Source organism: Euwallacea similis, chromosome 2 (genome assembly GCF_039881205.1).
Source record: "Euwallacea similis isolate ESF13 chromosome 2, ESF131.1, whole genome shotgun sequence".
In the NCBI taxonomy this organism is placed as follows: domain Eukaryota; kingdom Metazoa; phylum Arthropoda; class Insecta; order Coleoptera; family Curculionidae; genus Euwallacea; species Euwallacea similis.
In genome coordinates, this window is record NC_089610.1 from 9255565 (window position 1) to 9268909 (window position 13345).

The 13345-nt window shown below is 36.1% G+C and overlaps 2 protein-coding genes across 4 annotated transcripts in view; both read left to right on the plus strand.

Moving 5' to 3' along the window:
- Positions 1-9648, plus strand: part of LOC136418157 (potassium channel subfamily K member 18) — a 103293-nt gene extending 93645 nt beyond the window's left edge. For 2 of the 3 annotated variants that reach the window (XM_066404123.1, XM_066404131.1), the window contains 6 exons: positions 7407-7660; positions 7711-7961; positions 8011-8205; positions 8259-8443; positions 8495-8646; positions 8701-9648. In XM_066404123.1, the coding sequence (XP_066260220.1) occupies positions 7407-7660; positions 7711-7961; positions 8011-8205; positions 8259-8352 (794 nt within the window). In that variant the 3' untranslated portion in view covers positions 8353-8443; positions 8495-8646; positions 8701-9648. The remainder of the gene's footprint in view (positions 1-7406; positions 7661-7710; positions 7962-8010; positions 8206-8258; positions 8444-8494; positions 8647-8700) is intronic. The other variant, XM_066404139.1, reaches the window with a different exon arrangement.
- A 314-nt stretch (positions 9649-9962) lies between these two features.
- LOC136418238 (ubiquitin-conjugating enzyme E2 G1) lies at positions 9963-13177 on the plus strand. Its single transcript, XM_066404239.1, has 5 exons — positions 9963-10135; positions 10942-11044; positions 11511-11608; positions 11663-11841; positions 11902-13177. Exons 1-5 carry the CDS (start codon positions 10090-10092, stop codon positions 11983-11985), a joined length of 510 nt encoding a protein of 169 aa, XP_066260336.1. The 5' UTR covers positions 9963-10089; the 3' UTR covers positions 11986-13177.
- The last annotated feature ends 168 nt before the right edge of the window (positions 13178-13345 follow it).

The following is a 13345-nucleotide window of genomic DNA, read 5'->3' on the forward strand; positions in this document are numbered from 1 at the left end:
CAAAAACACTCTTCTCAAGGGTTCTGCATCGCTGAAACGGCGTTCTTTGTATTCCCCGAACCGGTCGGGTGTTTTTTGCTCCAGCATGGAACTCTCCTCGAACGGCAAAAGTGTTAAAAACGGGTTTTCTTGAGTGCCATTGAAACAGTAATGGGAAAAGGCTCATGGTGTGAGGTATAAAATATATTGGCCTGTAATTTTTGTCGGTTTGAGAATTTCATATCTAGTGCATACAACAACAAACTCGTATACTCACAAAATAGTCAAAGGGACAAACAGAATGTTCGATTATACATAAAGAATGCAAACGAATTTTCAAGCCCTAACGCAAATTTTGATTTTCTTTTGAGTTCTCTTATAGGGTTGTTCAACTGGGGAATATGGCGTAAATTCCGTGTTATTTTCTCAAAACAGTTAATGATACAAAAAAATACAAGAAACAAAGAAAATGTTATATTACCTTTACCCAAAATAATTAATTTAGTTATCAGCCCTGTTAAAAACGGTTCGGCACTTAAATATTCAAATCATCGATTCAATTAAATCACCCTTTTTAATGACATCCCTGTTTTTATTTTAAATTAACTTTGCGTAAATGGAAAGATATGCTGCAACTTGAACACCTTGTATTTTTATAACATGCGTTTGTCAAATAACATTTCCTTACAAAGTCGTTTTATTTTACGAATAAGAAAAATTCTTGCTTTTACTATTAAAACTCTGATTTGCTACCACTGTGCAAATGTCTTCAAATCATACTCAGCGCCACCTATCCTGCATCATATACCCGTCTTTGTTTATTATATGAGCTAAGCCAAAGGCAAAAGCTATGGCATTGATTCTGTTACCCTAAGTAACAAAGAAGGCTCTAGATAGAGATAACACATATGATACATCTTCTATCTTCATTTAAGAGCGTGTACTAAAAAGAAATGGTTACATGCTGTGTAGAATTTCAAATGCTTGAGCCGTACGTCGATACCAATAGTGATGGTTATAATGAGGATTTAAATAGACATTTAAAATTTTTTCTTTATTTTTTATATAGCAAAAATCATATTACTAGTACAACATGTCTTTTTACTCAAACTTTCGCCTACTTTAAAAACCTGAAATTTAACGAATTGTAAACTGAAAAACTCAAGAATTTAATTTAATTAAACATAAATTGGTCGGGTCATCTAACATAACTATACCAACCTTCAGAGGCATAACCGGGCCGTATAGAGGGCCTTATGCATACGTCTTTACTGCGTAATATAAATTTAATGTGAGGATAATAAATCTCTTTTCCCCATTATTCAGCAAGAAACCTTCCTGTCGCCGGTAACTTTGACCAAAAGCAACCTTTTTGTATAAAATTTCGCAACTCGAGACATAAATTTTCTGCTTTGAGCTTATTCAAATTTCGGCCACGGAAAATTCCACTGCGAAAACAAAGAAACCTTCAGAGGGTTAGATTTTTTGTAAATTTTCAATACTTCTGTTTTTATATATACATGATCACGCAACAGTGCAAAGAAACAAATAACGTTTATGCTAATAGAAGATACTAGCGTCACCGTGTATGCTTATCTGACGAATTAAATGAGACTCTGAGTTTCATTTTCTGCTTCCTTGAAGGCAACGAAATAAAAAACCTCATTCACTGAGCCACAACAAATTATTCAGACACTCTAAAACCCGAAATCCAACCCGAACTACAGCCGACTGGCAAACAAGCTGGATCAATCGGTAATGTTATAACCAGGAACCCGAGGCGCATATCCATCAGCTCTGTCTTGGAAAATTCCAATTTTCCTCGTGGAACGATTTTCTCAAATCGTGGCCCTATAACGTGTTACGACGTTATTGCCGTTAAGCAAATTCGTATTGCTACAAATCCCACATAATTCGTTAGTGTCTGGTGACTTTTTTGAGAAATTGAATTTCAACAGGGAATAGGGATGTTTGCTAACTTGCTACTACTTCGGAACGACCATAACGAGGAATTAGGAATCCCTTTAGTTTTTTTTTACTGTTAAGAATTCATATTAGAGAACTCTTGACCCTGAGCGCTCTAATAGTTATTTCCCTCAAAATTCCAGATCTTCATATATTTGACGGTAAAGAATCTTTTTCTGTCTTGTCGTTATTTAAAGGAAATGTAAATTTCATTTCGACAAATGCGTTTTTATTGCTAATTTTACATTGTTAGGCCAACGCAAAACATGATTTAGGCAACAAAATCCCCACAATTGTCTTTCAGCTATTTTCCATTTCACTTTCTCGCCTCCTTTGTGTGTTTAGGTACATTTTCGCATCTGCCGATCAGCCTCTTTTGAAATTCAAAAGTAATTGTCTCTGACTGAAATGTGCCTGCGTTTATCGTTATTTCCGGAAACGAGAGGAGACGTATATGTGCGTATTAGATTTTTCAGTCACTTTCGTCCGGAATTTTCGTCCCCTATTGCATAATCGCTCAATTTCAAAAAGGCTCTTGTATTCGGATACGATTATAAATTATTGGGCAAGCCCCATTTACCCTCGCAGGTAAATGCCATTAGAGCCATAATTTTCCTTTGACAGATTTATCTCGATTAACATATATTAATTACTATTATGTGTAAATATGGGCTTATCCGTGGGAAGGCCATTGTGCCGTCCTGAATAAATAAACTATAAATTATTTCTCCGCATTTGGGATACGGGCATATATACGGCAAGCAAAGTGTGAGATATTCTAAATAGGTTTTTAAAGCGGCAGATTGAGATAAAGCCCTTTTTGGAACGTTCTAATACCCAAATGTTATGGAAGAGATATTGAGAACCAACCTAGTTTTCTTGTGTAAGTACAGGTCATATACGATGACGTAGCACCGTAGAGACTTGTCCTAAGGTTCCAGACATTTTCCCAACGTGCCGATTAATAGAGTTTGACTCAACATCTGCCGACACTGCGATGCTCATTCCAAGTCATCTCAGATAAATATTTTGCAATTCAAATGCCTGGAACTCTTTGTCGTTCGAAACGTTTGACTAATTAACATCACTGTGTATGCTCATTCTCACTACTGACTTTTCCCATGCATATACATATAAACTTAACTCACTTGAACTTTCATGTTGCATAAATAGCAATGATTCGAATCAGTAGCCCCAAAGGCCCCAGTTGTTTCCCTCGTAAACTAAGCTCTATTATGTGCCCCTATGATAACAAATTACTGTTATTGTTATGATATAATCACGCGGAGCGCAGACAACGGGGCTTTCTCAATGTGTAATTTGGACACTCGCATTAACAATAAACAATGTAGATAACCCTGTTATTTTTTCTAAACATTTGTGGTGTCTATTTGCAGCTTCTAATGTTAGCTTAAACCAGCATGAAAGGACTAAATAATTGAGGTTCGGTGTTGCCCAGTGTCTAGGTTCGGACGCCATTACCTTGTTTCTCTTTGGCATGAAAACCTTCTCTTTTGACTCATTTTTCTTTAGCCTTATTTTAATGGAAATATAATTCTTCTCTGGATTTCAACTTCGTACCCCATCACTAAATTTCCATATTATATGGATTTCCCACTTCTTCAGGCTTTGACAAAGTGGCTGTCAGGCTGAAAAACGCGAACGAGCCTCGTTGCTAAGGCCAAAACTGGAAGCTAATCCACATAACTTGGCCGTAATGCCGGATAAGAGCCGAACCTGGAAATTTTGTAGTACTTTTTGCAGGTTGTACGGCTTAAGATTATGTTAAAACGATAGGAGATGCATCAGAGGGATGCTTGTCAAGGGAGCAATTAACTGGGGATTTGTAACAAAAGTGGGGTTCAGCTTTCTATTCACGTACAATAAATTTAATGTTGACCCATATCCACCTTTAAGCTACACAAAGTAAAGAAATGAAATATGCGTACCACAAACATATCCCGAGCAAACATTCTGCATAAGTGATATACCTCGCTGGTCGTTATTTACGTTTGGCCTCCCTTCCAGGTAGATCTGATAAATAAAACATGGACCAGGATATGCTTTAAAAGGGCCAATTTTCGGTCTCATTAATTACCGGGATGGTAGTTTTGGATTTTTGGGGGGAATTAAACCAAATTTGCGACGGTTTTGAAACAAAAATTAACATCTCTTATAAATCCACTCTCGGGATGTATCTCTGACAGATCTGCGCTAAAAGAAAACAGCCTTTAGGAAAAAGGGGTGTATTCCTTGAGCATCGGCAGTGAGAAATGCGACTGTCAGACCTTTTGAAGGCGATTTTTTTGCCCCTCGGCCAGCCAGAGATTTCACCATTAAATGTTACGTTTTTGCCGTCAACTCCTCGGGTTACTCATATATTGTGTTGTGCTAACGTAATTGGCATCTTGGCGCTATTCCGAGGGGCCCTTTCTATGAGATGGGTCATAAATTTTTATTCCTGAGGTTCAGGAACGTTTATTCCAACGAGCGAGGACCCGGGAAGTTTATATGAACTGTTTAGGGAGGTACACTTGTCGCTCTTTTAAGCTAGAGAGACACATTTAAATTGCACCAGAAATAAAGATCCAAAACATTGATTTAAAATTCGCTATTGGTCTTGTGCTTCTTTTGTTAGCTGATGGAAATATCTCCGAGATCTTTTAAGCGATTTATGAGAGCCGCCATGCGCCACGTTTCATGCAATATGTATTTAGGTCCGATAGGGAAATATTTACTTTGGGGCATCAAACAGACAACTCAAAGGACATTTTTTCCGCATCATTTGAATCTATCCGAAAGTTGGCTTAACATAACATTAAATTTAGCTGTTAAATGCCCCATTCCGACGTCATAAATCCTCATAAAACCAGTGCTAGATTTCCAGAATAGCAGGAGTCATAAAACTATGAAAAATTGATTTCCATTTTAAATCTGAAGCCGGAGCAGTAACGCTTTAACTGCCAGGGGATGTACATTTTCTCCATTCTTCTCGACGTGATATTTCATCTGAAAGTGCATTCGGAGGTATCTTATAAGCCAAGGCGTTTTGTGGGTGGTTATCAACGCAAAATTTGTTTGATTCTGCTCGATTTAGCCGAAAAACTCGTTTGGTATTTTTTTATTCTACAATCACGTTTTTCTCTGTTGGAAACTCTGTATGCACTATTGCACTTCCTGATTTTCTTTATTGAGTTGCTTCCAGAAATAAACGGAATATCGAATCGGGTCGTCGGGGCAAATATTTGCATACATCGGTCGTCTTTACATAAACTAGCAGTTTGATAAATATCAGCGGAGGACAAAAGGCACAAACACAAATATTCGCTTCTCTTCCGAGCGAAAACGATTTACGAGATAATACGTTTCTCCATTTTATTATGGGATAGCAAAAATGCTCTGGAAAAGCGTTGTTTCCAGGATTATTTATTCTTTGCCATTTAATGAAGAAACACTCAATTGATTTGAAATTATATTTCTTGGTCAAGTTAAAATGCGAAATACGCAGTTATTTGATTGAAATCGATAAATAAATTGTTTTTAAATGTAAATAAGGCTTTGGTTCATTTGTCCAAATTCTCCTTCGTTAATATCCCCAAAACACAGTTCATCACCCTTAATTTGTCCCTATAACTTAGCTGAACCGACAGCTTGTTTATAAACAATAATATGTTGCAATTACTGCGTATTTCCAATCAATATGTGTGTGCATCGCCTCCTCATCGAGCCATTACTCATGTTAATTCGACATATTCTCGCTTTGCGTTAAAACTGTATCGGAAATTTGCCCACCAGCTCAACCTACAGACAATGGAGGTTTTTGTTTGCCCAGTTTTTGGTCGCCGACTTTAAAACCCCTGGGGCTGTCGAAAGCTTTTTAGTCGCAGGTCGCAGTAAAGCAGATTTATGGCCGGCTGTACCCTTTTGCGCGACACCTAATAAAACGCCCCTAACCAGACTAATTGAACGCCTAACTTATCCCTTAGAGCGTCGAAACGCGCCTTCAGACGTAATTTATCAAATTTTCGGATTGGTTTCCAGAAACCAGTAGCTTTTTAGCTACAGCGAATAGGTAAGTTACACGATTAATCTTCGATTTGCACATCCATTGAAATGTTGAATACATGAGGTGCCTAATTTATATCCAGGAAAGACCTGGAAATAAAGCTAAAATTTGTTTTTAGTCCTTTTTTACTTGTTTTTCATTATTACAAATACTGTTTCTACGCATACTTATATTAGATGCAAAATAAGCGATTTCCCTCAGTATGGCTCAGGGGGCGTAGCCTACCGTAAAAGGTACGTTTGGGTGCCGCCAAATTCGACGATTATTATAGTCCTCTTGTATTAAGCCCTTATATTCTAGTCATGTCATAGAATTTTAAGAAAATTACAATTTTCTCCTCTGTTTCATATGAATTTATCAAAGCGCTTCATTATTCTTTTCATCACTATCACGCTTTTCCCCTCTATGCAGAGTACCGATACTTTCTTATCAATTCAAAGAAATATCGAAAACGTTTACTGGAAAATTCCAGTTCGTGAGTTTCCATCACGGGGCACCTCCGGATTTAAAGTAGCGCCTTGGTGATGTTTACCAGGAATACACATCAATATATCCTGTTTGGGACAGGAAATGGATATTCTATGTCTTGTCAGCTTAAAGCCTCGCTACGATCCATCTATTGTTATGTTTGATACAATTTATAGTTCGGGAAGTTATAGGAGGACTTGGGGGAATTTGTGTCCCTGATTTGTGTAGAGAAATGCCAAAGTTTGTACATATCTAAAATCGGATCTAGCAGAGATTTGAAGGGTAATAAGCGACAAAATGGGAATAAAAAGGAAGATTTGTTTTCTGAGAGAAATGATTTAAATTTATAATTTTTGACGTTTAGGCAGAAATAGATATTATTAATTCTTAATGTGTAGAAAATTGAAAAAACCATAATATATAAGGTGTTCTATATTAAAAAAAAAGAAGTTTTAACGTTTTAATCTAAGCAAAAATAAGTTTTCAGAATGTTTTCGCAACAACTGAAAACTATGCACAGTAAGGATCGCGCCCTCACGATTTTTAAATGCAAAACATTCAATAATATGGTCTTTGTCCATTGAAAAAATCAAGTTTCCAGATCTTAAAGGAAGTCGTGTCAAAAATTCTCTGTAAAATTATAAAACATGTGTTATTCGTATAAATCCTCGAGTTATTTGAAAATTAAGAGAAGTAGGTATAAGGATTTGTATAGGTAACTTAACCTTGTTCAGTAACAGATAAAGAAATCTAATAGTGTATGAAAAAGTGGAGTTTTAGCATCCCAAACTTAGCGAAATTAATTCCGCAATCAAGCTGCTGAACTAGATTTAATTACCTTTTTGATTCCAATTAGCACACCAATATATCGATTCTAAATTAACCTAATTTCAATGAAACATCTGGAACTCCTGTTTTTCCTTTTCAGGTTACGGCAGCATAGCCCCGAAAACAACCCTCGGAAAAGCCGTCACCATGGGCTACGCCATGTTGGGCATTCCTTTAACTCTCCTCTATCTCTCCAGCGTGGGCTCCATCCTGAGCCGTGTAGCCAGAGGGGTGTTTTCTCGAGCTCTATGCTGCTGCCTCTGCTCAAACTGCGGATATTGCTGTTACGATGAGAAGAGGATGGCAGAAAAGGAGCGCAGGATGAAGAGGAAAAGGCAGCAGGTAGATTTCAAGGTGGTAGCAAATGGGAGGGTTGTGGTAAGTTGGTAATATGTAATTCTCAGATGGAGCTGCAACAACAAATGGGGGTTCAAGAGCCGTTTTATGTGAGGTCGAATTCCAGCTACAGCAACAACATCCATTCACCTTGTAGGGATGGGATTTTGAAGGAGGTTGATAGTCTAAGCGGGACTGATAATGAATCAAAAAGTTCATTTCATGGATGGAGCATATTGGCCCCGATCCTGCTCTGCCTTGTTATGATGTTTATTTATATTTGTATAGGAACTTTTGTGCTGTATAAACTAGAGAATTGGTATGCGACCCCGAGTAAAATTATCTGGAAAACTACAAGCAAGTTTTAGGTCCCTCTTAGATGGGTTCTACTTCTGCTTTATGAGCCTAACAACCATAGGATTCGGCAATATGGTCCCAGGCTCCGATCCTTTCCCAGACTACGATTCCAGCACCACCCTCTGGTTTTGCTCAATTTATATCATGTCTGGCATGGCCTTAACTGCCATGTCTTTTAATGTAGTCCACGATGAAATTGTACATAGGTATGTAATTCACAAAAAAATACTTCTTTGAAAGGTCAAAGGAAGATTTAAAGGTTAAAACATCAAAACAAGCCAGTCCCAAAGCTCAACTCTGTCAGCTTCAGCGATGACCTCAATATCAACGACCCCTACAATTTGGCCTCATGACAGTTCAATCAACAAAAGGGCGCTAACTTTTATCATAGGAATTTAACCGAAGAGACTTTACTTAGTTCTGGAACCCCCACTTCTATTATAGGTAAGTTTGAGTCAATGAATAAAGAGATTTGTGGTATTTAGGAAGTTTTAGATGTGGGGCACGAACTGGTTCCCATTACTGTGGGTACAAAGATGCCTGAAGTAATTGAGGGGAGCGTTTTAATGACTGGAGTCTATACTCTGCCTGAGGAGCCTGAAATGGAAGAGAATGGGGATATGTAAGGACCACTGTATTAGTTCAAAGTAGCACGTTTCTGAATGCTCGATTACAAATAAATTAACATCAAAATATTTCAGTACAATATCGGAGTTTGCTGGGAACAGGCAGAAAAGGGGGAAATACGCGTATTAGCTGAAAGGCTCCATTAATTTTCCATAACATCGTGTTATTATTAAAACAAACGATGGAGACGTTACTCGCTCATCATAATGAATATGGCTAATCTGTGTATTTTCAGCGTCATATAGGCGCACTGCTGTTCGCAGGACGAAGATAAAGGATAAAATATTTCGCTTTATTTATTTTCCATTACTTCCGACAATTAAACAGCTTTTTTTAATGTATAATACCAGTCTCAGTTGTAATTTTCTACATATCAGAATCTGTTAATTGTCGACTTACAGGAAGTCATAATAAGTTAGTAGTTGGGTATACGTGGTGTATTTGTTATGAAACTGTAATGTACATTATAATATACGAGAGAGGGATTAATAAATGAAATGTCGTTAAAATTCTAAATATAGTTAATGAAAAATACTTGTAAAAATGTAAAAAACTTGTAATGAAGACGCGTAATAAAGGGCGATGATTAAAAAAAAGTCGTCGAAATATCAGAAACGTGTCTTAGATACATTAATAGCAAATGGCTTAATCAATGAACTATGTTTACGGTTCATCACCTGTCGCAAGCTTTTTTTAATGATCACCCATTATTACTTATTATTAGACGACTAATATTGTTTTTAATGTTACTTGATAATGGGAAATCATGAATGGAACATTCGCAGATCACATTAATGATTCTTATTAAGGAATTTATTTATTGAGGATTTAGAGTATATAATTACAATAGACTAACTTTGTCTTTTCTCAGACTGAAACCGCCTTTAAATAAAACTTAAAAACTTCGGCATTTTCAGACAACAAATTTCAATAAACTCGGTAAGGATCGAAGAAAAACTATTAATATGTAAAAAAAAATAATTCGTAATTTGTATAAAGAAATAAACGATTATTTAAATTTTTTTAACTTTTTCATTTCATTCAACTTTCCCAAATTTAACGTTATAGGACCTTTGAACTCGGACTGACTAAATTTGAGCAACATTTGTAGGGTATCGGTTCCTGTTCTATTAGAAAGGACAGTAACTGCTGTCCTGGTCGACTTCGCAAATTAGAAAGAGATACATTTTATAGTGGTAATATATGGCGCCATCTATGTGCCAACTCTAATAATCCGCTATAATTTGCAGAGTAATGTCAGTGAAAGCTTGAAGTTTACAGACGGATGGTTAGATGTCGCACCAAATATGACATTTCTCTAGCGGGGCGACGAACCATTTTTGACATTAACATATGTTTGTGATCCAATGCGGGCTGCCTGCCGTGCAAGAAAATAGACACCGGCCATCTTTCCAGAAAACAGTGTTTGATTGATTTTGTCATCAAAATTAAATCAGTTTTTAATGTCAGAACCACAGTCCGCCTTATTACTTAGAAAACAGCTAGCAGGTCAGTATGAGAGGGGCGCAACGATCCCCGAAGTAGCCAGCGAAACGGTCCGACAAAATGTCGATGCCCCTCGTATTAAAAAAAGGCCTCGTCCAGGTTCGATTTTTTCATCTGCTTGGCTTCTCGATTTTAAAAATAGTTTCGCCGGCTATTTCCGAGGCATCGGCGAAGGGTTATTTTCAATTTTTATTGTTCTCTACCGTCTCTAAAACTCCGGCACATGGTGATTTTTCAAAGCATGGAAAACCCTCAAGAGTACTCAGTTAAACTAGGTTTAACCCATGTGTCATCAGTTAAAGGGAAATTTGAGATAATTCTTCTTGGATAGTCCCATAATCATGAATATTCAATTGCTTTGTAAAAAAAAATAAATTTTTCTACTGTGATATAACTATACTTATATGCTGGGTAACCTTCACAAAAGTAGACTTATAGATTTCACAATTATTGTTGGTTGTTAACCAACACTTCCTACTAGAACTCTCTCCTTCACTGCTAAGGTTAACTATACAGTTTTGACTTTACATTGATGTAATGGTAATTATAACTTTAATATTAGCAAGGAGTTTACTTGCTTAGCTAAGTATTGATATTCATGATATATCTAAGCTTTAAAAAATAACTGCACTGTGTAAGTAACTTATTTATCATTTCCTTAAAACTGACAATGAAACTCCATTGAGATAATAGCATGGCAATAAGTCACTCGGTATGTCATGTACTGGGTGGCTCAAAAAAACTATGTCAGAGATAATTTTCCATTTTATATGATTCCAAATATCTTATTAATTTTTTCTTCCTTTCAGAATTAAATAAAAACCCAGTGGAGGGTTTTTCTGCAGGGCTAATAGATGACAATGACATTTATAGATGGGAAGTACTCATTATAGGTCCCCCTGATACGTTATAGTAAGTAAGGTTTTTACAAAAAAAATATATAGCAGACAAATCTGCAACAGGGCACTATTGTATATGAAAGCTGACATTTTGATCTCCTTCTATTATGGACTTAATTTTTTTTTAACATGGCCCTGAATTTTTTAAATTAGATTCTAAACCTCTTTATTCTAAATTCTGAGGCATATGAAACTAGTTTATGGCTTTTTAAATTAGCTTTGATGCACTATTGATTTATGCTGTTACAGGTCTTTTGACACCTATACTCTTAATATTTAGCATTGTGCCTTATCAAAACGCTTTACGAGATATGAATAGAAATTTGATTTATATTCATTTACAACAAGGCTCAAAATTACAGATAATGTGCATAAATTCCGACGAATTTTTTTAAAATTTATAAGTGACTTTTGATAGCTATATATAAAGAAAATGCCCTCTTTTGGTTACCTACCAACATGTTTCTTTTCTCTTGCAGTGAAGGGGGCTTCTTTAAATGTCACCTGTATTTTCCAAAAGAATATCCCCTTAGGCCCCCTAAAATGAAATTTGTAACAGAAATATGGCATCCAAATAGTGAGTAACATTTTGCAAAGTTTGCAATTTTTTTATTATAAATTAATTTTGTAGTTGATAAAAACGGAGATGTGTGTATATCGATTCTTCACGAACCAGGAGATGACAAATTTGGGTATGAAAAAGCCTCGGAACGATGGCTGCCCGTACATACAGTAGAAACTATCCTGATATCTGTTATTTCAATGCTCGCAGACCCTAATGATGAGAGTCCAGCGAATGTTGATGCAGCAGTAAGTCCATTTTTTACCCTCTTTGATGAAAATATTGAATATTTCTTTTCCGAATCTCAGAAAGAATGGAGGGAATCATATTCAGAATTCAAAAGGAAAGTGGCTCGATGCGTTAGGAAATCACAGGAGCAAGAGGAGTGTTAGTAGAGCTTATAATTTATATTTAAATATAACTTTTTAAAAAAGCAGCCAATCGAAAACGCCTTAGTTCGTTTCGTGTTGAGGACTCATAAAGCCAAATAACGAACCTAAAACCGTTCGCGTTTCTTTTTGGAGCATGTGTCTGCATCAAACATTTAAACTATAAACGAGCTACTATACTGGGTGTTCCAGATTTTATATGACAAAAAAGGTCTAAAAACACCGGATAGATAAAAGAGCGGTTTGAATACAATAGTTATACAATGGAGGTACAGGCTAGACATTATTTTAAATCTACCGGGTGGCTCAAAAAAAGTGAAAGAACCCTGTACTTTCGCTTCCATCTAATAAGTTTTATATTTAAACCATTCCTTTGTCTCGTAACAGGTTCTAAAATAATTGTTGAATCTCGAAATCTGGGACGCTCAATGTAACATTTACAAATCGATTTGAATTTAATTTATCTACTATCCTTCTTAAAAATGTAGTTGTTTCCAGCATTAGGTTGGTTGATTTGGCTTCGATGCCGCGAGTGCGTAAAACTCAAAAGTTCGCCAAGGCGTTTAAATCATAATAATTTTAGTTTTCCACGTTTTCGTTCGCGTATCTATTGTATAATTAACTATTACCGTAAACGTGATTCAGATCGTAAAAGGTCCTTAGTAAGGCGGCAGTTTAGCAATGGTTTTTATCGACTTCGTAGACAAACCATGGTAGAAGTAACTGTCTTTGCAATTTAAGGTTTCAAAAGCCGAAGCCCTAGCGTTTTTAATAATGTATAGGTTATTCCTTTCGAAGCGTTTTCAGCCCTGGAAATGATTGACATTGTGATAATATACCTTTTAATATTATTGTGCTCTAAGCTAATAAGTTACTTCTATTCATTTTGAGTCGTTAATTATTGTGTTTTGTACCTCCGTAAGTTAAGCAGTTCAGTACTGTAATGCAGCTAATGGAAGTTCCGGACTCATCCCGATTTTTCCCACCCTGAGCAGTATTATCTGCTTATACCTACTTCATTTAATATCGATTATTACCTATACTATGTCTTTAAGAAGTTTTTTGTAATATTAAAAGATCTCTGTGAAATACCAATTAAGATAAAACATTAAGATGATTTATCTTGAATCGTGCAGGCAGAACAGTAATTGGAGTTTTTAGTTTAATTTTTACAATAAAATAAATTTATTTGAAATATTCCTTTTGTTGGTTTCAGGCCTAGAATCCTTAATACAAACTTAAAGAAACAACGCCTCTGTAAGAATAGGCAACGGTATATAAAATAACCAGAAGTAGATACAATGAATGTGGAAAATGAAAATTTGCAAGCAAATCTGTTCTGCAGAAATTCCCTTGCTTAAAA